General features: G+C 35.5%; 1 protein-coding gene across 19 annotated transcripts in view; it reads right to left on the bottom strand.

Annotated features, from left to right (window-relative positions):
• Positions 1 to 25,980, bottom strand: part of SENP7 (SUMO specific peptidase 7) — a 159,632-nt gene that overhangs the window by 59,541 nt on the left and 74,111 nt on the right. For 7 of the 19 annotated variants that reach the window (XR_009335875.2, XM_067034733.1, XM_059064659.2 and 4 more), the window contains 2 exons: positions 24,795 to 24,992; positions 14,869 to 15,063 (listed from right to left, as the gene is read on the bottom strand). The exons of 4 other annotated variants lie outside the window; for them this stretch is intronic. Coding sequence is in view for 14 of the 15 variants with exons in the window: in XM_067034733.1 (XP_066890834.1) it covers positions 14,869 to 15,063; positions 24,795 to 24,992 (393 nt within the window). In the remaining variant the exon portion in view is untranslated. The remainder of the gene's footprint in view (positions 1 to 14,868; positions 15,064 to 24,794; positions 24,993 to 25,980) is intronic. 8 more of the 19 variants (XM_067034739.1, XM_067034738.1, XM_059064665.2 and 5 more) reach the window with 2 other exon arrangements.

Raw genomic sequence — 25,980 nt, 5'->3', positions numbered from 1 at the left:
TATCTGGCCAAACTGTCCTTCAAAAATGAGGACAAAATTATGACACTCTAAGAAAATCAAAAGCTGAGGGAATTCATTACCACTATAAGAAAAACCAGCCCTATAAGAAAAAGTAAAGAGAGTCCTTCATGTTGAAATGATAAGACATTAGACAGTAATTCAAAGCCATATAAAGAAATAAAGATAATTGGTAAAAGTAAATTCATAGACAATTATAAAATCATGTATTATAACTCTGGTTTGTAACTTGCCCGTTTACTTCCTACATGATTTAAGCCAGGGGTCCCCAACCCCCAGACCACGGACTGCTACTGGTCCACACGGCCCGCTACGAACCAGGCCGCACAGCAGGAGGTGAGCAGTAGGCAAGTGAAGCTTCATCTGCCACTCCGCATCACTCCCCATCACGCCCCATCACTCGAATTACCGCCTGAACCATCACTCACATTACTGCCTGAACCACCACCCCCCACCCCTGTCCATGGAAAAACTGTCTCCACGAAACTGGTCCCTGGTGCCAAAAACGTTGGGGACCACTGACGTAAGAAACTAATACATTTTTAAAATTATTAGACTATGCTTTTGAACAAATAATTCATAAAGATATCATTTTATGACATCAGTAATTGAAAGGATGTGAAGACAGAGCTATAAAGAAGCACAGTTCTGAATGTTATTGAAATTAAGCTGGCATAAATTCAAATTAGCATGTTATAACTTTAGAATGTTAAATGTAATCCCCATGATAACCACAAAGAAATCAGCTATAGAATACAGACAAAAGGAAATGAGAATGGAATCAAAAAGCTTCACTACAAAAAAACAAGTAAACACAGAGAAAGACAGTAATGTAGGAAATAAGGGGCAAAAAAGCTATAAGGCATATAGAAAATAAATATCAAAATCACAGAAAGTCCTTCCTTATCAATAACTGCTTTAATTGTTATTAATTTAACCCCAAACAAAAGATAAAGACTGGCAGAATGGATTAAAAAAATATGATCCAAGGGCTTCCCTGGTGGCACAGTGGTTGAGAGTCCGCCTGCCGATGCAGGGGACACAGGTTTGTGCCCTGGTCTGGGAAGATCCCACATGCCGCGGAGCGGCTGGGCCCATGAGCCATGGCCACTGAGCCTGTGCATCCAGAGCCTGTGCTCTGCAACAGGAGAGGCCACAACAGTGAGAAGCCCGCGTACTGCAAAAAAAAAAAAATGATCCAAGACTTCCTTGGCAGTCCAGTGGTTAAGACTCTGCGCTTCCACCACAGGGGGTGCAGGTTCAATCCCTGGTCGGGGAACTAAGATCCCTCATGCTGCATAGCATGGCAACAAAAAAACAAGATCCAGCTATAGGCTGTCTACAAGAGACTCACTTTAGATGCAAAGACACAAATAGGTTGAAAGCAAAAATATGAAAAAAGATATTCTATGCAAATACTAGCCAAAAGAGAGCAAGGGTGGTTATACTAATATCAAAAAAAATAGACCTTAAATCAGAAGTTCACGGGAGAGAAAGAAGGACATTATATATTAGTACAAGGTTCAAAACAACAAGGTGATTTAACAATTGTAAATACTTACACACCTAATACTATCAAAATATATGAAGGAAAAACCTGATAGAACAGAAGGGAGAAACAGACATTTTCACAGTAATAGTTGAAGACTTCAATATCCCACTCTCAATAGGTACAGAACAACCTGACAGAAGATATGTAAGGAATTAGAGGACTTAAGCAAATAAAATAAACCTAGGAGACCTAACCATAATATACAGAATACTCTACGCAACAACAGAATAGACATTCTTCTGAAGTGTACAAAGGACATTCTCCATGATAGCTGTATTTTAAGACAAAAAACTACATCTCAACAGATTTAGAAAGATAAATATCATACAAGGCATCTTCTCTGACCACACAGAATGAAGTTAGAAATCAGTAACAGAAGGAAAACTGGAATATTCACATCTGTGGAAATTAAACAACACACTCTGAAACAACCAATGGGTGTAAGAAGAAATCACAAGGAAATAGAAAACGCTGAGGGATAAATGAAAAAGAAAGGACAACATATCAAAACACATGGGATGAAGCAAAAGCAGTGCTAAAGTAGAAATATACAGCTATAGATGCTTACACTAAAAAAGAAGAAATATCTCATATCAACAACCTAACTTTACAACTTAAGTAACTAGAAAAAGAACAAACTAAATGCAAAGGTAGTGGAAGTAATAAAATAATAAAGATAAGAGCAGAGATAAAAAAAGAATGAGATAAAAAAAAGAAAAATCAATAAAACCAAAAGTTTGTTCTTCAGAAAGATCAATAAAATCAACAGACCTCTACCTAGATGGACTAAGAAACAAAGAGAAGATTCAAATTAATAAAATCAGAAATGAAAATTAAAACATTACGACCAGTCCTACAGAAATAAAAATGATTAGAAGAGTACAATGAACAACTATATGAATTGGATAATGTAGATGAAATTAACAAATTCCGACTGACACAAAACCTACTACATCACAAAGAAATAGAAAATCTGAATAGACCCATAACCAGTAAGGACATTGAGTCAGTAACCAAAAACCTCCCAATAAAGGAAAGCCCTGGAACTGACAGCCTCAAACGGTGAATTCTACCAAACATTTAAAGAACTAACAGTTAATCTTTTCAAACTATTCCAAAAAACTGAAGATGATGGAATACATCCTCATTCTGTGAGGTCAAGCATTGCGCTGATAGCAAATCAATTCAAAGACACTACAATAAAAATATAGGCCAATATCCCCAAGGAACATTGATGCAAAAATCCTCAATACAATACCTCAAATGGCTCATATGGTTATATACCTTAACTACATGGATTTATTCCCAGGATGCAAAGATGGTTCAACATACAAAAATCTATCAATATAATACCTCACATTAACAGAATAAAAGTGTAAAACCACATGGTCATGTCAATTAATGCAGAAAAAGCACTCCATAAAATTCAATACCCTTTCCTAATAACTAATAAATAAAATTCGACAATCTAGGAATAGAAACAAACTACCTACCTCAATATAGTAAAAACCATATATTAAAAACGCACAGGAAACATCAAACTCAACGATGAAAGATTGACAGCTTTTCTTCTAGGATAAGGAATAACAAAAGAATGCCCACTTTTACCACTTCTAGTCAACACAGTACTAGAAGTTCTAGCCAGAGCACTTATACAAGAAAAAGAAATACAAAAGCATTGAAACTGGAAAGAAATAATCTGTGTGTGCAGATTATATGATCTTACATGTAGGAAACTCTAAAGATTACACACACACATACACAAACACAAAACTGTTAGAATTAATAAACAACAAAAAAAGGAAACAGGGCTTCCCTGGTGGCGCAGTGGTTGAGAATCCGCCTGCCGATGCAGGGGACACGGGTTCGTGCCCCGGCCCGGGAAGATCCCACATGCCGCAGAGCGGCTGGGCCCGTGAGCCATGGCCGCTGAGCCTGTGCATCCGGAGCCTGCGCTCCGCAATGGGAGAGGCCACAACAGTGAGAGGCCCGCGTACCACAAAAAAAAAAAAAGGAAACTAAGAGAACAATCTCTTTACAATAGCTTCAAGAAGAGAAAAAAAAACTTAGCACTTAACTTAACCAAGGAGACAAAAGACTTGTACAATGAAAACTATAAAACATGGCTGAAAGAAATTAAAGAAGACATTAATAAATGGAAACACATCCCATGTTCATGGATTAGAAGACTTAATATTGTTAAGATGTCAATACTACCTAAAGCAATCTACACACTGAATTCAATCTTATCAAAACTGCAGCAGCATTTCTTGCAGAAATATAAAAACTTATCCTAAAATGCATACATGACCTTAAGAAAACCCAAAGAGCCAAAAACTATCTTCAACAAATTTGGAGGTCTCATACTCCCTGATTTCAAAATTTACTACAAAGCTATAATAATCAAAACACCATGGAACTGGCATAAAGACAGATAGAGATCAATGTAATAGAACAGCACCCAGAAATAAACCCTCGCATATGTGGCAGATGATTTTCACATGGCTGCCAAGACCATTCAGTGGGAAAAGGACAGCCTCTTCAACAAAGCATGTGGAGAAACAGAATATCCACATGCAAAAAGAATGAAGATGGACCCTCACCTAACACCCTACACAAAAGTTAACTCAAAATGCATCAAAGGGCTAAATGCATAAGCTCAAACTATAAAACTCTAGGCATAGGGGAAAATGCTCATGACACTGGATTCAGCAGAAATTTCTTGTATATGACACCAAAGCATGGACAAAAAATGGAAACATAGATATATTGGACTTTATCAAAATTGAAAATTCTGTACATCAAATGGCAGTAACAGTAGAATAAGTCAACCCACAAAACGGGAGAAAATATTTGCAAATCATATTTCTGATAATACATTAATATTCAGAATATAGAGAGAACTCCTAAAACTCAAAAATAGAAAACAGAAGACGGCATACTAGGATGATGGGGAATTCACGTCTCTGCACAACTAGGACACTTACCAGGCACTGGTGGGGGACGATGGACACCTAAGGGGACAGAAGGAACCCCCAGCAACCAGTTGTTTCAATTATACTTTTATTTTTCCTAATATATTTTTTTTCTGTCTAATTTTATTTTGTTTTTTATTCTTTGATATTGTACTGCTCCTCTTTTTCTTTATTGCTTGCTTTTTTTTTTTTTTTTTTTTTTTTTTTTACCGTGCCACAAAGCTTGCGGGATCTTTGTTCCCATTCCGGATGTCGGGCCCAAGCTACTGTGGTGGGAACACCGAGTCCAAACTTCTGGACTAAGAGAGAACCTCAGACCCCAGGGACTATTAATTGGAGTGAAGCCTCCCAGAGGTCCTCATCTCAGCACCACGATCCAGCTCGATCCAACTGGCTGCAAACTTCAGTGCTATAGGTCTCAGGAGAAACAGCCAATAAGACAGGAATAGAGCAACACCCAGGGGAAAAAAAAAAAAACAACAACAAAAACATATGTTACAGACGAAGGAGCAAGGTAAAAACCTACAAGACCAAATAAATGAAGACGATGTACATAACCTACCTGAAAAAGAATTCAGGGTAATGATAGAAAAGATGATCCAAATTCTCAGAAACAGATGGAGAAAATACAAGAAACATTTAACAAGGATCTAGAAGAACTAAAGAGCAAACAGTGAGGAACAACACAATTACTGAAATTAAAAATACTCTAGAAGGAATCAGTGGCAGAATAGCTGAGGCAGAAAAACGGATAAGTGATCTAGAAGATAAAATGGTGGAAAAAACTGCCAGGGAGCAGAAAAAAGAAAGAACAGAATTGAGGGCAGTCTCAGAGACCGCTGGGGCATCATTAAACGCATCAACATTCGAATTATAGGGGTCCCAGAAGAAGAAGAGAAAAAGAAAGGGTATGAGAAAATATTTGAAAAGATTAGTTGAAAACTTCCCTAATATGGGAAAGGAGATAATCAATCAACTCCAAGAAGTGCAGAGAGTCCCATACAGGATAAATCCAAGGAGAAATAAACCAAGACACATATTAATCAAACTATCAAAAATTAAATACAAAGAAAAAATATTAAAAGCAGCAAGGGAAAAGCAACAAATAGCATACAAGGGAATGCACATAAGGTTAACAGCTGATCTTTCAGCAGAAACTCTGCAAACCAGAAGGAAGTGGGCAGGACATATTTAAAGTGATAAAAGGGAAAAACTTACAACCAAGACTACTCTACTCAGCAAGGATCTCATTCAGATTCGACAGAGAAATTAAAACTTTTACAGACAAGCAAAAGCTAAGAGAATTCAGCACCACCAAACCAGCTTAACAACAAATGCTAAAGCAACTTCTCTGGGCAGGAAACACAAAAGAATGAAAAGACCTACAAAAACAAACCAAAAACAATTAAGAAAATGGTAATAGGAACATACATATCAATAACTACCTTAAATGTAAATGGATTAAATGCTCCAACCAAAAGACACAGGGTGACTGAATAGATACAAAAACAAGACCTGTATACATGCTGTCTACAAGAGACCCACTTCAGACCTAGGGACACATACAGAATGAAAGTGAGTAGATGGAAAAAGATACTCCACGCAAACGGAAATCAACAGAAAGCTGGAGCAGCAATTCTCATATCAGACAAAACAGAACATAAAATAAACACTATTACAAGAGACAAAGAAGGACACTATGTAATGATCAAGCGATCAATCTAAGAAGAAGATATAACAATTCTAAATATATATGCACCTAACATAGGAGCACCTCAATACATAAGGCAAATGCTAACAGCCATAAAAGGGGAAACTGACAGTACCACAATAACAGTAGGGGACTTTAAACCCACTTTCACCAATGGACAGATCATCCAAAATGAAAATAAATAAGGAAACACAAGCTTTAAATGACACATTAAACAAGATGGACTTAACTGATATTTACAGCACATTCCATCCAAAAACAACAGAATACACTTTCTTCTCAAGTGCTCATGGAACATTCTCCAGGATAGACCATATCATGAGTCACAAATCAAGCCTTGGTAAATTTAAGAAGACTGAAATCGTATCAAGTATCTTTTCCGACCACAACACTATGAGACTAGATATCAATTACAGCACAGAAACTGTAAAAAATACAAACACATGGAGGCTAGACAATACACTACTAAATAAACAAGAGATCATTGAAGAAATCAAAAAATACCTAGAAACAAGTAACACTGAAAACACGACCACCCAAAACCTATGCGAGGCAGCAAAAGCAGTTCTAAGAGGGAAGTTTATAGCAATACAATCCTACCTCAAGAAACAAGAAACATTTCAAATAAACAACCTAACCTTACACTTAAAGCAATTAGAGAAAGAAGAATAAAAAAACCCCAAAGGTAGCAGAAGGAAAGAAATAATAAAGATTAGATCAGAAATAAATGAAAAAGAAATGAAGGAAATGATAGCAAACATCAATAAAACTAAAAGCTGGTTCTTTCAGAAGATAAACAAAATTGATAAACCATTAGCCAGACTCATCAAGAAAAAAAGGGAGAAGACTCAAAAGAATTAGGAATGAAAAAGGAGAAGTAACAACTGACATTGCAGAAATACAAAGGATCAAGAGAGATTACTACAAGCAACTATATGTGAATAAAATGGACAACCTGGAAGAAATGGACAAATTCTCAAAAAGCACTACCTTCCGAGACTGAACCAGGAAGAAATAGAAAATATAAACAGATCAATCACAAGCACTGAATTTGAAAGTGAGATTAAAAATCTTCCAACAAACAAAAGCCCAGGACCAGATGGCTTCACAGGCGAATTGTATAAAACATTTAGAGAAGAGTTAACACCTATCCTTCTCAAACTCTTCCAAAACATAGCAGAGGGAGGAACACTCCCGAACTCATTCTACGAGGACAGCATCACCCTCATACCAAAGCCAGACAAAGGTGTCACAAAAAAAGAAAACTACAGGCCAATATCACGGATGAACATAGATGCAAAAATCCTCAACAAAATCCTAGCAAACAGAATCCAACAGCACATTACAAGGATCACATACCATGATCAAGTGGGATTTATCCAAGGAATGCAAGGATTCTTAAATATATGCAAATCAATGTGATACACCATATTAACAAATTGAAGGATAAAAACCATATGATTATCTCAATAGATGCAGAAAAAGCTTCCACAAAATTCAACACCCATTTATGATTAAAAACTCTCCAGACAGTAGGCACAGGGGGAACCTACCTCAGCATAATAAAGGCCATATCTGACAAACCCACAGCCAACATCATTCTCAATGGTGAAAAACTGAAAACATTTCCTCTAAGAACAGGAACAAGACAAGGTTGCCCACTCTCACCACTATTATTCAACACAGTTTTGGAAGTTATAGCCACAGAAATCAGAGAAGAAAAAGAAATAAAAGGAATCCACATTGGAAAAGAAGAAGTAAAACTGTCACTGTTTGCAGATGACATGATACTATACATAGAGAATACTAAGGATGCTACCAGAAAACTACTAGAGCTAATCAATGAATTTGGTAGAGTAGCAGGATACAAAATTAATACACAGTAATCTCTTACATTCCTATACACTAATGATGAAGAATCTGCAACAGAAATTAAGGGAACACTCCCATTTACCATTGCAACAAAGAATAAAATATCTAGGAATAAACCTACCTAAGGAGAGAAAAGACCTATATGCCGAAAACTATAAGACACTGATGAAACAAATTAAAGATGACACAAACAGATGGAAAGATATATACCATGTTCTTGGAGTGAAAGAATCAACATTGTGAAAATGACTATACTACCAAAAGCAACCTACAGATTCAATGCAATCCCTATCAAATTACCAATGGCATCTTTCACAGAACTAGTACAGAAAATTGCACAATTTGTATGGAAACACAAAAGACCCCGAACACCCAAAGCAATCTTGAGAACGAAAAATGGAGGTGGAGGAATAAGGCTCCCTGACTTCAGACTATACTACAAAGCTACAGTAATCAAGACAGGATGGTACCGGCACAGAAATAGAAATATAGATCAATGGGACAGGATACAAAGCCCAGAGATAAACCCATGCACATATGGTCACCTTATTTTCTGTTGGGAAAACTGGACAGGTACATGTAAAAGAATGAAATTGGAACACTCCCTAACACCATACACAAAAATAAACTCAAACTGGATTAAAGACCTAAATGTAAGGCCGAACACTATAAAACTCTTAGAGGAAAACATAGGCAGAACACTCTATGACATAAATCACAGCAAGATCCTTTTTGACGCACTTCCCAGAGAAATGGAAATAAAAACAAAAATATACAAATGGGACCTAATGAAACTTAAAAGCTTTTGCACAGCAAAGGAAACCATAAACAAGACGAAAAGACAACCCTCAGAATGGGAGAAAATATTTGCAAACGAAGCAACTGATAAAGGATTAATCTCTAAAATATACAAGCAGCTCATGGAGCTCAATATCAAAAAACCAACCCCATCCAAAAATGGGCAGAAGACCTAAATAGACATTACTCCAAAGATATACAGATTGCCAAGAGACACATAAAAAGATGCTGAACATCACTAATTATTACAGAAATGAAAATCAAAACTACCATGAGGTATCACCTCACACCAGTCAGAATGGCCATCATCAAAAAATCTACAAACAATAAATGCTGGAGAGGGTATGGAGAAAAGGGAACCCTCTTGCAGTGTAGGTGAGAATGTAAATTGATACAGCCGCTATGGAGAACAGTATGGAGTTTCCTTAAAAAACTAAAAGTAGAACTACCATATGACCCAGCAACCCCACTACTGGGCATATACCCTGAGAAAACCATAATTCAAAAAGAATCATGTACCAAAATGTTCACTGCAGCTCTATTTACAATAGCCACAACATGGAAGCAACCTAAGTGTCCATCGACAGATGAATGGATAAAGATGTGGCACATATATACAATGGAATATTACTCGCCATAAAAAGAAATGAAATTCAGTTATTTGTAGTGAGGTGGATGGACCTAGAATCTGTCATACAGAGTGAAGTAAGTCAGAAAGAGAAAAACAAATACGTGTGCTAACACGTATATATAGAATCTAAAAAAAAAAAACGTCTGATGAACCTAGGGGCAGAACATGAATAAAGACGCAGATGTAGAGAATGGACTTGAGAACACGGGGACAGCGAAGGGTAAGCTGGGATGAAGTGAGAGAGTAACACTGACATATATACACTACCAAATGTAAAACGGATAGCTAGTGGGAAGCAGCAGCATAGCACAGGGAGATCAGCTTGGTGCTCTGCAACCACCTAGAGGGGTGGGAGAGAGATGCAAGAGGGAGGGGATATGGGGATATATGTATGCATATAGCTGATTCACTTTGTTATACAGCAGAAACTAATGCAACATTGTAAAGCAATTATACTCCAATAAAGATGTTAAAAAATAAATAAATAAATAACAATCTGATTCATCAATGGGCAAAGTAGTTGAATAGACCATTTTCCAAAGAAGATACATGAATGGCCAATAAATTCATGAAAAAAGATGTTCAATATCAGTAATGACTAGGGAAAACCATATCAAAAGCACAATGAGATATCACTTCACAGCCATTATGATTGCCATTATGCAAACACAGAAAATAACAAGTGTTACCAATGATGTGAAAAAACCAGCACCCTGTGCACTGCCATGTCAATGTAAAATGGTGCACTTACTACAGAGGGTGTGGGGGTTACTCAAAAAATTAATAATAGAATTAAATGATCCAGCAATTCCACTTTCGGATATACACCCAAAATAATTAAAAGTAGAAACACAGATACTTGTACACTGATGTTCATAACAGTGTTATTATTCACAATAGCCAAAAAGTGGAAGCAACCCATGTATCCACAGACATTTATACCAGACTCCAGAAAGGCAAAAACAAATCAAAACAATTAGAAAAGTTATCTCCAGACTGTTATTCTGGGTCTAATACCTCATTTAAAACATCAAAAATTAAAACTGTAGTTCACTGACATATTTTTATACTTGGGGTTGAGGAGGTCTTTCCAAGAATAAACCAAAACACTGGGGTCAAACACTGACAGGTTTTACAAAATAAACTTTAAGTATCAATACTACAGAAGTTACTATAAACAAAGTAAAGTTACAAATAGGAAACATAAAAAAATTTTTGCAACACATATAACAAAGAGTCAGTGCCTTTCATAAGAGTTCTTACAAATCAGTAAGAAACAAATGAAACACCCCAATACATGCAAAGACTAAAGAAGAAACTCATGTGAGAAATACAAAATCCATCTTCACTAAAATAAGAAATGACTGAAATGAAAACAATTTATTGAAAACAATTATATTTATTTTTCCCAACAGGTCATCAGAAAATTTCAATGATGTCACTTAATTCTGGATAAAATACAGGAGAATGGCACTAGAAGATTTATAAGAATAAATACACAAAGACATATATATAAATCCAGTTTTGGGGACTTCCACAGTGGCGCAGTGGTTAAGAATCCGCCTGCCAATGAAGAGGACATGGGTTTGATCCCTGGTCTGGGAGGATCCCACATTCCATGGAGCAACTAAGCCTGTGAGTCACAACTACCGAGCCTGCACTCTACAGCCAGCGAGCCACAACTACTGAGCCTGTGTGCCACAACTACTGAAGCCGTGTGCCTAGAGCCCGTGCTCTGCAACAAGAGAAGCCACCACTATGAGAAGCCCGTGCACCGCAATGAAGAGTAGCCCCCGCTCGCTGCAACTCGAGAAAGCCTGCACGCAGCAACAAAGACCCAACACAGCCAAAACTAAACAAATAAAATAAATAAGCTTAATGGACTTCCCTGGTGGTGCAGTGGTTAAGAATCCGCCTGTCAATGCAGGGGACACAGGTTCGAGCCCTGGTCCGGGAAGATCCCACATGCCGCGAGGCAACTAAGCCCATGCGCCACAATGACTGAGCCTGTGCTCTAGAGTCCATGAGCCACAACTATTAAACCCACATGCTGCAACTACTGAAGCCCACACACCTAGAACCCATGCTCTGCAACAAGAGAAGCCACTGCAATGAGAAGCCCATGCACCGCAACAAAGAGTAGTAGCCCCTGCTCAACGCAACCAGAGAAAACCTGCACACAGCAACGAAGACCCAATGTAGCCAAAAATAAATAAATAAATTTATTTTAAAAATAAATTTATAAAAAAGGATAATTCCATTTATTATGGCATTGTTATACAGATAAAAAATGAAAAATACCCTAAATGTCCACCCATAAGTAGCAGATATATGTAAAAGAAGATAAAATAGAGCTCTATGTATTGATGTAAAAAGTTATCAAATTAAAAGATAATAACAGATTTTCTCATTTAGTCCTCCAGCATACCTAGGTATTATTATCTTATCTTACAGATGGGCTAAACTGAGGTACAGAGAAAGAGAAGTTAAGCAAATTGCCTAAGCGGTAATTCAAGTCTGTACTAAATAAGTTAATACAGGTATAGCATTTATCACAGTGTAATATCATAGTAAAGACAATAAATATTAATTAAAATTTGTTATAGGAATAATATAAAGGTTAATAATTAAGTATCTATATGTTAAAATAATAAATTGGCATCTAGAAAAAACAAATATGCTACTTCAAGGTGACCATTTTAATTTAAATTTCCTATTCACTTTTTGTGTTTTCTATTAATCCTTTATTTTTGGCATAAAACACAAGACATTTTTTCCTATATAACTACATTCAGGTTGTCATTAAAGTTGGTAATAACAGCTCTGAACACTAAAGACAAGCTAAGGCTAAAGTAAGACTTTTAGCCTTCATATAACATTTTTCCATATGTATCATCAAGGGCCCAAGCATTCGGTTTTCAGAGGAAACCTCCTCAGTTTTCAGCCATAGCCCCCATTCTTCAACCCACCAACTTCTAGTTGCTACTTGACATTCTATCTTTGTAACAAAGTTGGCCACATTCTCTACAATAACAGAACAGTAACAATAATGTCAGAACATCATGTTTCCTTCTGAGAAGATCTAATTTCTATTTACTCTTTCTGATTTTAAAACAAATAACTAGGGGGAGGCTGGTTACAAGAGTCCCCTCCTTGAGCCTATCCTGTGTTCATGCTGTATTTAGTTTTAATGGGGCATATCTACTGAAGTGATGATATGGCCATACTTAAAATTTATGGGGCACGCTGGATTCTCCTCAAAATGAACCCATTTTAAGGGAAGAGAGAACTAGTTTGGTTTAAGAAGTACAGTACTCCTTAAACCACATGGTAATACTAGTATGGCTGTGGCAATTGTGACTACCATTTATTGCTTACCTATGAAGTTCTAGGCACTTTACATAGGGTATCTCCTTAAATCTGCACAATAATCCTATAAGGTGTGTATAATTATCCCTGTTTTAAAGATAGAATAGGTAACTTGCCCAAGGTAAGTCAGCATGTTAGCAGTGCTGCTAAAATCTGAATCCAGGCGTTTGGCTCCAAAGTCTATGCCTATTCTAAATGCAAGAATCAAAGAAAGAAAATTACCACCAAGAGAATGAATTTCCAGGGTCCATATCAAATACCACCTGAAAATTTCCATACTATTTGGAAAGGACCTTAGGAGACCTAAAGTTCTCACTGAATAGATTTTAGAAAGAGCCAGAAATTTTAGAGTTGTTACTAGTAAACCTTAGCCCCAGATTGGTATAAAGCCTGAAAAGTATAGATTACAATTTGATAGTTTCACAGAATCCTCACAATAGTGCTATTTTTCTTAACACCATGAATGTGCACTGATGTCATTTGAATTCCATGGTAACAGTACGTAAGTGACTTTCTCTACAGAAAGTATCTTCAATAATAACAATTTTTTGTATGGTATTTTATGTTCATAAAGAATTCTCACAAGTGAGATTTTAAAATGATTATACACAATTTTGTGAGGTTAGAAACATTATTCAAAATTATTTCTCTTTTTACAACTAAGGAAACCAAAGATCAAGGTTAAATGACATGAACATTAACCCAAGTGCACAAAATTCAATATGTATTGAGCTAAGCACTGGATATAAATGTAAATAAGATATGATCTCTCCTTAAGGAGCTCATGGTCTAGTACAGGAGGCAAATATAAACACTTATAGTGCAAAATGATAAATGCCTTTCTACTATCTCTGATTATACATTAAATTTATTAGTAACTGGATAATGCCACTGGAGCTCTTTTTTTTTCAGCAAATTCAGAAAAAGTATAAAGTTAAAATTATTACTGAAAATTTACTAAGTAGAACCTAAGTGAAACACAAAATATTTTCCAAAAGGAGAAAAATTCAAAAAATTTATAAGTTCATAAGAAATAAACAGTTTATAAAAACAGAATGTGTTAGAAATTAAGAAATTTGTTATAGATATTTTAAAAGGCAACCATAAATACTCTTTAATGTAATTAGGCTTACAAGAGAAATACAAACCAGAAGTTACTTTTTGGTTGGGGGTAGAGGGACAATTAAGACTGGATCAATAATTTTTCACTCAGATGAAAACTATTTATTGTACTGGTGTAAAGCAGAAAATAAAATAGAGAAGTTCACGGTAAATGAAAGTTAAAAGATCTAGTACTATTTACTAACTGACATCCCCTAGCTTTTTACTGCAAATTTTTTTCTTATTTACAGCCCCCAAATGAGCCTTTCCTAAAGCTTAAAACAAAAGCAACTGCTGATTTCCATTTCTCTTATTAGTACAGTAAGCCATGTTTGTTAATGGAATTCAGCTATCTCAAGCCATTTTTTGTGAGGAATGCATTCAGTCATTCATTCAGTAGATATTTAATGGCCAGGTACAGTTCTAGAATATGAGTATACAAATAGTGAATAAGAAAAGATGGAGGGATGGATGGACGGACAGACGGATGGATGGATAGACAGCCAGATGGATGGATAGGACAAAGAAGGAGAAGGAATAGACAGATGTCAGGAGAATGAATTTCAATTATACCAGACAAATAAACTGAAACAGGTAACTAAATTTTCATTAAGAGTCTGCCTCCATTTTCCCAAAACACAGGTACTGTCTGAAACTGATTATTAGCTATGGACTGTTGGTTCAAACAGCCGTTCCAGCCAGCAAGGGAGAAAAGTTATACTAGCCATCAGAGCACAGCTGCCTCTCATTTAGCAGTAATATATCTGTGGGGGAAGAATAGAGGAAGGCTCATGAGAATAAGTAAAATATTTATTTTGAGTAAAGTTATCACTAAACATACCTTTCAGATAAAAAGGAGCTCTTGTGAGGATTTAGATTTTGACAAGATTCTAGGCTGCCATCAGATGATGAAGAAAGCTGCTCTGATTGCAAGTTGTCTGTATCACCCAAACTGGCCTCAGTTACAGGTGAGGTCTTTATGTATTTTCTTCCTAACTCCGTTCCCAGGACATTCGTCAATATAACTCTGGGTATCCTGTCATATAAAATAACAAACACTGTACTGTACTGAAATTTGCAGTAAAAAAATTCTAGGAAGTTGAATTTTCAAGCATTTTCAACTCAGTACAAGTAAGCTATTAGAATTATACCACCCTGGAAATCAGCCCATAAAAACTCAAAATGTTGGATGAACACTCTTTTTTGTGTTTCTAGAAATACTTATATCTTATAAATTGGCATAGATTGGCATGCCACTATAATGGCTTAACTGTACTTAGTGGATGCTATTGGGGTTGCTTAAAATTTTAACCAATTTTTCTCAAAAACTGTTTTCTTTTTCTTTTCCAGTAGTTATTAAAAACACAGACACTACAAACCAATTCAATAAATCTTTATTCTTCTCCTTCAACAGAAAGGTCCTTGATAAATAACAATACTCATAATTGGTAAATGACAAATGCTAAATCCAATAAGGACGACATCATTCAGATTGCATCTATGGTAATGATAGAGTCCTTAAGTGAAACAGCACATATACTGGTGGTAATAAATGTTTTATATAATAGCACCAGGGAAAAGGGTCAACAAAATAAATGTTTAGTAAAGTGTAATTTTTAACACTCCAAACTTTTTTAAAGTGGTGGTTTCATATAATCCTTAAACAGAAGAGGATAGCCTAATCTTCTCCTGGTTAGCCAGTTGTTACTATAAACAACTGATGTTCTTTTCCACACTACAATGATGCCCTCAAGGCAACTATCTGAACTGAATTGACCGGCCCAGGCCAAATTATTGTGACTTTTTTACTCCACATTAGTGTATTTTTTAAGTTTCCTATCTCCTCTTTATCAGATGTCCCCCTTGACTGTTACCCATATGTCACTTGAAGCACTTTATTGACCGTTTTGTGAGAGACAGTAGATAACACCTAGAAAGGGCCAGAGTACTTTTGTTTAAGTAAAAAAATGTGAGCATCCCTGTACTTTGTTACATTTGCTGTAGTTCTCAGAGGTACTCTATTCTCACTACATAGAGGCACTGTGTTCTTTTCACTATGTTCCAGATAATGTAGAATTTCAACGCATAGGAGAACTTTAAAATAACTTAGCCTTCTCTTTATTTTAAACATGAAGAACTCAAACCTCAGAAAAGTTAAATGGTTGCCCAAGTATAAGCAACTCTTCCTGGAAGAAGAACCTGGGCCAATTATCTTTTGTTTTTTTAAATTTTATTCCATTACACTGCATCCTCAATACTCACCTGCCACAGCATCAAGATAACTGAGCTTTTCTGTAGATACTTCAGGAAACCTTAAAAATATCTATTTCCAGCACAACCTCCACAAAAAAATGTACTGGGTTGATTAAGCAGTATCTGATCTAAAAACAAGGCTAGTAGTAAATACAACTCTCTGAACTCAGAGTTTGAGTGAAGGAAGAAAGCAAAGAAAGTTAGCCATTTAGTACAACCACTAACTGTGGGGAGAAGAGGACAGAGATATTTTTCTATCTCCTCTCATGATTTAAATATCTAAAAATCCTATTTATTATTGTCTGCTTTGTATATTTGATGCCTGACAGAACCTTCTTAAAATCCTGGAAATGAAGTAGGAATGAAGACAATACAGGACCAGTAAGGAGTCTCAAGATTTCTTCTGTCTGACCTCACACTAGGAATTGCTGTGAAATAAATCACTAAAGAGAACTCAACTACAGTTCTCAATGCTTTAGGGAAAATGCAGGAATATTAGAAGAGAGAATTTTATTGGGTAAGAACTATTTTTTTCCAAATAGTTTAGCACAATTAAAATTTTACTTACTTTTAAGAGATGAGAGAATCTGATATACTAGTTGATAGCTCATTTTAAGAGCAGATGATACACTCTTTTTATGGTCCCTCATCATTACTGAATTCTAAAATGTGGCTCATAATGAAAATAATCCAAGAACCGTAGTGTTTAAATAAAGAGAAAATTTGGGGCACAGAGGAAGAAATACCAAAGAAATATCAGCTATAATTTAGTACCTCTGTTTAAATGCCTGACTATAGTATGTTTAAATGTGTTTTTAAATGTTGAGTCCCTAAAAAAAAAGCTGCCTCTCCAAATAAGAGAGAAAGAGTCCATAGAAGATTAGTTCTATAAAAAGTACTGAAGAGAATAATCAACAACAACAACAACAAAAAATACAAATATCAGCAAGGAAAGGGAAAAATTATAAAGATTAGAATTAGCTTCTGAATAATAAATGATCATTCTATTCTTTTATGGTTTGTTTTGCTGCTAGATTTTGAAGGAAGAAAACGCAGAACTATGAAAAAAGAATCTTAAGAGGATAAATGAGAATTTTTTTTTTTTTTTTTTTTTTTTTTTTGCGTTATGCGGGCCTCTCACTGTTGTGGCCTCTCCCGTTGCGGAGCACAGGCTCCGGACGCGCAGGCCCAGCGGCCATGGCTCACGGGCTTAGTTGCTCCGCGGCATGTGGGATCTTCCCGGACCAGGGCACGAACCCGTGTTTCCTGCATCGGCAGGCGGATTCTCAACCACTGCGCCACCAGGGAAGCCCTAAATGAGAATTTTTAAGCTAAACAAATAGCTGAAAGTTTTTCCTAGAAGATAAAAATTTCAAAATTCACCCAAAAACCATGTGAAAAGATTATATACCAAACTGCAGTAGAACCCGCATCTCTAAAGCACAAGAGCCCTAGAGGGCCTCTGAAGCTATCAGAAGGTTCAAGGAACTATCTCAGCACGTCTACCATGATATACCTTTCAATTAGAAAGCATTCTACTACTATGTGAACAAATGCCACAAGAAACAAAATTTTTAAGTAAGTAGAATATTTAAAGGTTAATAAATTAGACATCACATAAAATACGTAATAAAGTCCAATTCCTACTTATTAAAAAATTAAAGGTCAGAAGAATGAAAAGCAGTACGGCACAGGTTAAGAGCAAGGACTCTGGAGTCAGACAAACATAAGGTTGGGTTCTGAATTCAGCACCTAGTAACTATATAACCTTACATAAGTTACCATAATTTATACCTCTTATCTTCGATCTCCTCATCTCAAAGATAGGGAGAATTATAATATCTACCTTAAAAAATTATTAAGATTAGATGAAATAATAGATGTAAAGCAGTTTAGCACAAGTCCTGGCACATAGTAAATATACAATAAATGGAAGTTCACTTTAATTTTCCTATTGAAGTCTTGCTCAAACTTATAAATGATCTTTTCAATTAGTGCTTGATTGTCATAATTCATCATGCTCTGCAATCTTAATGAAAATATTTTATTAGAAAAGTATATAGTTAAATAGTTAGCAATGCCTACAGTACCTCTAGCTCTCCATAACACTCACCATAGCCCAAACATCTTTCATCAGCTATTCACAACTTATGTAATTTGTGTACCTTGAAGAAACAGAGAGCTTTGTATGACAGCCTTACAGAAAACAAATCTATAAAGTAATAACTAAGTTCATAATACCTAAACTGTCTTTTGGTGTACAACTTATAAATTAGCACTGCCATGGAAATTCTAGGGCTAGCCAGCATTTCAAAAGATTCTGAATTTTCACAAGAAATATATAAAGGTGTATACTTCATCTCTCATACTATCACAATATATAAGGACTGAAAAATGTCATTTCACACAGTCCATCCAATTTTTTCCCAAGTATGCAAAAGTAAGTAAGTAAAACAGAATTTAACTTTACTAATATTATGAAATCACACTTCAATATATAATATGTTAAGCCAAAGGAGAAACAAATTTTGTAATGCAGTGAGATGAAACAAAGTATACTAGCCTGAAAAGTAATATCATTTATTGATAGTGTCTCTACATGGTTATTTTCTCTGGTTCTTAATTTTTTCAATCACAAATTGTGAGTTCCTCCCCCACATATTGGTAAGCAAGGTAAATATAAGATTGAAATAATTTAATAAATGGGGAAAAACTTTGAAAAACTGATGAGAGCTAATAAAACATACTTGATGCTAAGAGCAAATTTTTAAAGAAATGGAACCCTTGTTGAAAGATAACAATTACATCTGGTAATAAAGCTATAAATAACAAGCAAGAAAATTGCAATACTAATTTAGTTTTTATTTTGCTGTAATTTAGATGAATGCTTTTCTAAAACTGTGCTATGTAACTTTTTTTTCTTGATGAAAACTTTTTTTTCTTGTTTTTGTTAACAATGGTCATTTCTTTATTTCTTTATTTAGGCTGCACCGGGTCTTTTTTAGAGTTCCTATAAATCTATTCTTATCCCAGATGATATAATTCAAAATATTACTTTCTAAATCAGTTTCTTTAGCTACAAAGAAAAACATTTTTAATTTTTGAATTACTTTCTTAAAGAGATGCACAGACTTCCTAAATTTGCTCTTTTCTTTTATTAAGCTATATTTTAAGTGAATAAATTATCACTCAACTAAAACATTACTGGCTTAAAGAAGTCTTAAGGTTACAAGAATACCGGGGTGTCCAGAAAGTCTTACCACCACGATATCTGGAATATGTAATTTTCTAAAACTTCAAACATAGGCAAACTTAAGAAAAACATGAATAAATATAATTAAGCCATTTAGGGGAATTCCAAGAACCAGGAACTAACATTTTTTTAACAGAATATAGTTACACTGTATCAATATTTCTCTACTAATCCCTGGTGCCAATAGATGAAAGCAGGAGAAAGATAGTTTACCTTCTCAAAAGTTTTGCACATGTCTCCCACTAGGCTCTTTCTTGCCTAATGTCCGAAGTTTATAAGGATCTAGAAATATTCTCCCAGGAAAACAGATATGAACCACATATGGAGATAAAACCTACACTAAAATATGGTTTACTTGTTTAAAAAGAAATATATGCATCCCACATACTGCTAGTTTGATATTTCTAAAACTCTTGACCCTTTTCTTCATTATTTAACAAGATTGATTGGTATCATGTGTTTTCTGTTTTTCTTCTCAACTTTATCCGGAAATTAAAAGGCTAAACTATCTTCAATAAAAGGCAACTTACTTAGATCACTACCTTTAGATCCTAAAATGCAAATAAAATTTCTAAAAAATGCCACTTCTTTTCTGTACAGCTTAAACTAACACAACATTGTAAATCAACTATACTCCAATATAAAGTTTAAAATTTTTAATTAAAAGTTTAAAATTTTTAATTAAAAAATAAAAACAAACAAGTAAATAAAATTTTTTAAAAGTAAAAAATGCCATTTCTGGGAATGAATGAGTAATTTTGGTTTACTCAATAGTTAAACTTTAAGTTAAAATTAAAAACCAAAAATAAATTTTTCTCCCTTTCATCTTTCTGAAATAATGAAATCTTAGCTAAGTAAAATGAAAATAAGACAAACAGCATAATGTCAAAGTCTCAGTCTCCTAGTCTAGATAGCAAGCCCCACAAAGAAAACATCTATCCAAAGCTATACCCTAAACAGTTCTCCAATTTTCTTATTTGAAGCTTGTGATATCTCGTCTCCTGATTGTCACCAAAATTACAGAGCAGATAATTGGTTCTGATGGAGGAAAAGACATTTCAATCAAGGAGACTGGAGATGTAACTCTGCTGAGAAACAATCTCTTTCTTATAGTCAGCAAACATTTATTGAGCTTTTAGTATGTGCCCAGTACTGTGCAAGGAAAAATAATAAAATGTAGGGTCCCTGCCCTCATGAAGCTTATTGTCAGGGAGGCAGAGAAACTAAAAATCACAGTATAGTGTGATGAGTGCTATGATACAGGAACAGGCTGCTTAGCAAGACAAAGAAAGGGATCAAATGCAGATGTGGCAGGTGGAATCAAAGAAGAAATGAGCTCAAAGTTAAATATAATGAGTTCAATATAAGTCAGTAAAGGGGAAAAGGAGAATTGTTCCCAAAATAAGAGAACAAAAAGCATGAGCTCAGAGGAATAAAACAGCATTATACATTCAGTGAACTACCAGTAGTTTCCTAAATCTAAAGCACAGCATAAATATGGAAGACTGGACAGACACAAAGCTAGAGATAGTCAAAGGTGAAATCATCATGGACCTTGTATGCCAAGGTAAGGAATTTGAACTTTATCCTAAAGTTTATGTGGAGCCACAGAAAGATGTTAAACTGGAGAGTGACAAGTAACATCTGCCTTTTAGAATGAATACTTCAGCAACAATACAGAGAAATAACCTAGAAGAAAAAGACTATGCTCAGGAAGCCCAATCAAATTACGATCCTAATAATAAAGGCACAAAGTTATCAGGGCTTGAACTGAGGCAGTGGCAATAAAAATGAAGAAAAGATCATTTCAAGACAGATTTAGGAGGTACAAATAACTAGACATGATAAATGATTGGATACAAAGGATAAGGAAAAAAGAGGAGCCAGGACAATTTCCAAGTTCTAATTTGAAGAACTAAGTGTAAAGAGGAGTCATATATTCAGACAGGGAGGAGATTCAGAAATAGGAACAAGTCTGAGAACAAAGACGATGCATCCACTTTGGAAAAAGTTAAACTTAGGACACGTGGAGTTGAGGGAAAAAGTCTGGACTAACTAGTAGTTCATCCCAGTAAATGAACAGAACAACACACACACACAGTAAAAACCAAATTAGAATCTTATTGGGACTCTTTATTTCACATTATATTTAAATTTCATGGACACGTAATCTAGCTGCTAACAATTTCTGGTGAGAAAAACTATTCCACAAGAATGAAACATTACACTTTTCCAATCATGCTGATCTAATTGAAAAAAGGACAGACATGGGATGAGGGGACAGATGTCAATTGGAAGAGAGCTAAAGCTTCTTTTCAAGAGACTCAAAGGGATTGGAAGGGTCATTCCTTTAGCCCCCTTTATTTAGATCTAGAAGCACAGTAAGGGAATAGCTCACCTGTACTAAGGAGGAAAAACACTGGACTCCAAGACAATGAGAGCAAACTGCTTCATAAATTACTGAAGCTAAGTTGTCTAACTCTAAGGTTTTGGGTGCTTTAGGAAGTCAAATTTACAGCAGATATGATCTGGTGAGGAAATTCTTGTTACATAGCTTTTTATGTTTTTGCCTTTTTTAAAAGAAGTGTCCTTGGTGAAAAGGGAACCCTCCTCTGCACTGTGGGTGGGAATGTAAATTGATACAACCACTATGGAGAACAGTATGGAGGGTCCTTAAAAAACTAAAAATAGAACTACCATATGACCCAGCAATCCCACTACTGGGCATATACCCTGAGAAAACCATAATTCAAAAAGAATCATGTACCAAAATGTTCATTGCAGCTCTATTTACAATAGCCAGGGCATGGAAGCAACCTAAGTGTCCATCAACAGATGAATGGATAAAGAAGATGTGGCACATATATACAATGGAATATTACTCAGCCATAAAAAGAAACAAAATTGAATTATTTGTAGTGAGGTGGATGGACCTGGAGTCTGTCATACAGAGTGAAGTAAGTCAGAAGGAGAAAAACAAATACCGTATGCTAACACATATATATGGAATCTAAGGAAAAACAAACAATGTCATGAAGAACCTAGGGGTATGATGCAAATAAAACACAAAACTAGTAGAGCATGGACTTGAGGATATGGGGAGGGGAAAGGGTAAGCTGTGACGAAGTGAGAGAGTGGCATGGACATATATACACTACCAAACGTAGGGTGGATAGCTAGTGGGAAGCAGGCACATGGCACAGGGAGATCAGCTAGGTGGTTTGTGACCACCTAGAGGGGTGGGATAGGGAGCGTGGGAGGGAGGGAGACACAAGAGGGAAGAGATACGGGAACATATGTATATGTATAACTGATTCACTTTGTTGTAAAGCAGAAACTAACACACCATTGTAAAGCAATTATACTCCAATAAAGATGTTAAAAAAATAAATAAAAAGCCACATGCACCCCAATGTTCACTGCAGCACTATTTACAATAGCCAGGACATGGAAGCAACCTAAATGTCCATCGATAGATGAATGGATAAAGAAGATGTGTCACATATATACGATGGAATATTACTCAGCCATAAAAAGAAATGAAGTTGAGTTATTTGTAGTGAGGTGGATGGACCTAGAGTCTGTCATACAGAGTGAAGTCAGAAAGAGAAAAACAAATACCGTATGTTAATGCATATATATGGAGTCTAAAAAAATGGTACTGATGAACCTAGTGGCAGAACAGGAATAAAGGCACAGACATAGAGAATGGTCTTGAGGACATGGGGAAAGGGAAGGGTAAGCTGGGACGAAGTGAGAGAAGCATCAACATATGCATATTACCAAATGTAAAATAGATAGCTAGTGCGAAGCAGCCGAACAGCACATAGAGATCAGCTTGGTGCTTTGCGACCACCTAGAGGGGTGGGATAAGGAGGGTAGGAGGGAGACGCAAGAGGGAGGGGATATGGGGATCTATGTATGCATATGGCTGATTCACTTTGTTGTACAACAGAAACTAACACAGCATTGTGAAGCGATTCACTCCAATAAAGATGTATTTTTTTTAAAGTGTCCTTTTTTAAAAGAACAATTAATGCATAATACTATGTTCAGATGTTTTGACAGAGTTCTTTAATATTTAAAATAATTGTGCTGAAAGTTAACAGGTTTTCACTGGATCTTGGCTTAAAGCACTTATAAATTGTTATCAGATTACAGACCAAATAACCAAAGTGCCATCTAGCTAATGACAGGATATTCTAATTGAAAGCAAAATACCTCCCCTAAAAAATACTCATTTAAGGGTTAAAACTGTAAGTGGACATACATTAAAAATATTATTAATATGTTATGACAAATTCCCAGAGCTAATTCCTAATTTTTAGCCCCAAACTTCATATATAATTCTTTTAAAAAATATAGAACAAAACTTGTTAGTTTTCAAAATTAAACCGCATATTTATTATCAAAAATCTGGGAGTAATATTTCAAAATCATCTCCTTTTTTTAAAAAAATGCATGTAAAATACAAGGAAGCTCACAAAGTCAAAAGCAGTAAGGACCCAGGTTAAATAATATTTAAAAGGTATGTTAAAGATGAGGAAAATTAAAAAGATCTACAGATAGACAGATATACATACCTGCTATATTTTCTGCATCTTTACCTTTCAAAAAATATTTAATCTAGGTCCTTACCCATCTATATATATATCTAGTTCTTCATTTTATATCATATGTGAATCTCTAAAAATATGTACATGTGAGGGGCTTCCCTGGTGGTGCAGTGGTTGAGAGTCTGCCTACCAATGCAGGGGAGAAGGGTTCGAGCCCTGGTCTGGGAAGACCCCGCATGCTGCGGAGCAACTGGGCCCGTGAGCCACAACTGCTGAGCGTCTGGAGCCTGTGCTTCTCAACAAGAGAGGCCACGACAGTGAGAGGCCCGCTAACCGCGATGAGGAGTGGCCCCCGCTCGCTGCAGCTGGAGGAAGCCCGCGCAAGGAAACGAAGACCCAATGTGGCCAAAAATAAATAAATAAATAAATAAATAATTTTTTAAAAAAATATGTACATGTGAATCAAATTATTAAGCTAACTGCACTAAGAATACTTGTTTTTAAAAATAATTCTATGTCAATCTAATGAAATGTAGAATCATTAACTTTGTAAATTAAGATTGTCAACTTTAAGATTGGAGGGAGTCACACCTGTATATGGAGATTTTCTTAAAGATCGTTTCCAACAATCTTATTTTTAAGACTACTGGACTTAAATTATTTCAAATGCGGTAAGTTGAACAAAATCAATACTGAACAACATACCTTTCAGATAAATTAAGGCTTTGGTGAAGAGGTTCTAATTTTTGACATGTCTCTAGGCTGTCAACAGATGTCGAAGGCAATGAGTCTGATTGCACCTTGTTGGCATCACATAAATTATCATCATTTTTAGGTAGGGTCTTTCTGAATTTTCGTCCTAAATCCGTCCATAGGACATTCGTCAACATAACTTTGAGTTGCCTGTTACACACATAAATAATTAATACATACAGTACTAAACATTATATAATACATGAATTCATCACAAATTATAACAAATGAAAACCTCCAGGAATTCTAAATTCAGTCTTTAAGAAATTAACCAGAGTAGTAAATATCATAAGTAAAAAATATGCCTAATCATTCTCAAATATACATGAAAAACTAAAGCACATTTCACTTAAATTGGTTCTTTCTTCAGAATTCTATCTAGTATACTACATCTGTGGTCACACACACGTACAGCTGTTGGATTGCTGGTAACCAATCTGCGCCTGGTCACACTATAAGTGGAACAACACACATCTGCACATCACATCACATAGGCAACCGCTTTCTGCACTAAAAATGTATTCTTGTTTTAGTATTTGATTTGGAAAACATAATTAAAACTGAGGGTAACAGTACAACATCTACAATCTTAACCCTACATAGTCTTAAGATACATTTAATTTTACTTTATTTCTAAAACTATGTCAACTTAAAACACTTACTGTACCTACACCAATTTCAAAAGTAAAACTGATAAATCCAAGCACTTCCAGCTCTGCCTCATTACATTTTTCCCATTACTCTTTCAACATATCTATGTGCTGATAATACTTGAAGAACTGTGTTCAGTTCTAGAACCATGAAATATAGTTTCTGCAGGACTGTGAACAGGCTACCAAGTAGATGTGAGACAATGTCAAATGAGGAATGGCTGGAAGAATTGGAAATGTGTGATCAGAAGAGTGTCTATTCTATTCCCTAGTACCAGTTTTAGGCACTGTTTGTTTAACAAATGTTAAGAATATTAAGAAACAGAAAGCAAAGTGTTCGTGTATTTTTAATATAAAACAGAGCTCAAAGAAATCACTTGTTTGTCGCAGCCACTTGGGGCTGTATCTTCAGATCATCTGGAAGAAGCGGGACAGTAGTCTTCAGAGGAACCTCTATAGAACGCACTGAAACTCCAAACACTTTATTT

This window comes from Kogia breviceps, chromosome 5, assembly GCF_026419965.1.
Source record: "Kogia breviceps isolate mKogBre1 chromosome 5, mKogBre1 haplotype 1, whole genome shotgun sequence".
NCBI classification, from domain to species: Eukaryota; Metazoa; Chordata; class Mammalia; order Artiodactyla; family Physeteridae; genus Kogia; species Kogia breviceps.
The sequence above is the reverse complement of the archived record's forward strand: the minus strand, read 5'-3'. Positions and strand labels throughout refer to the sequence as shown.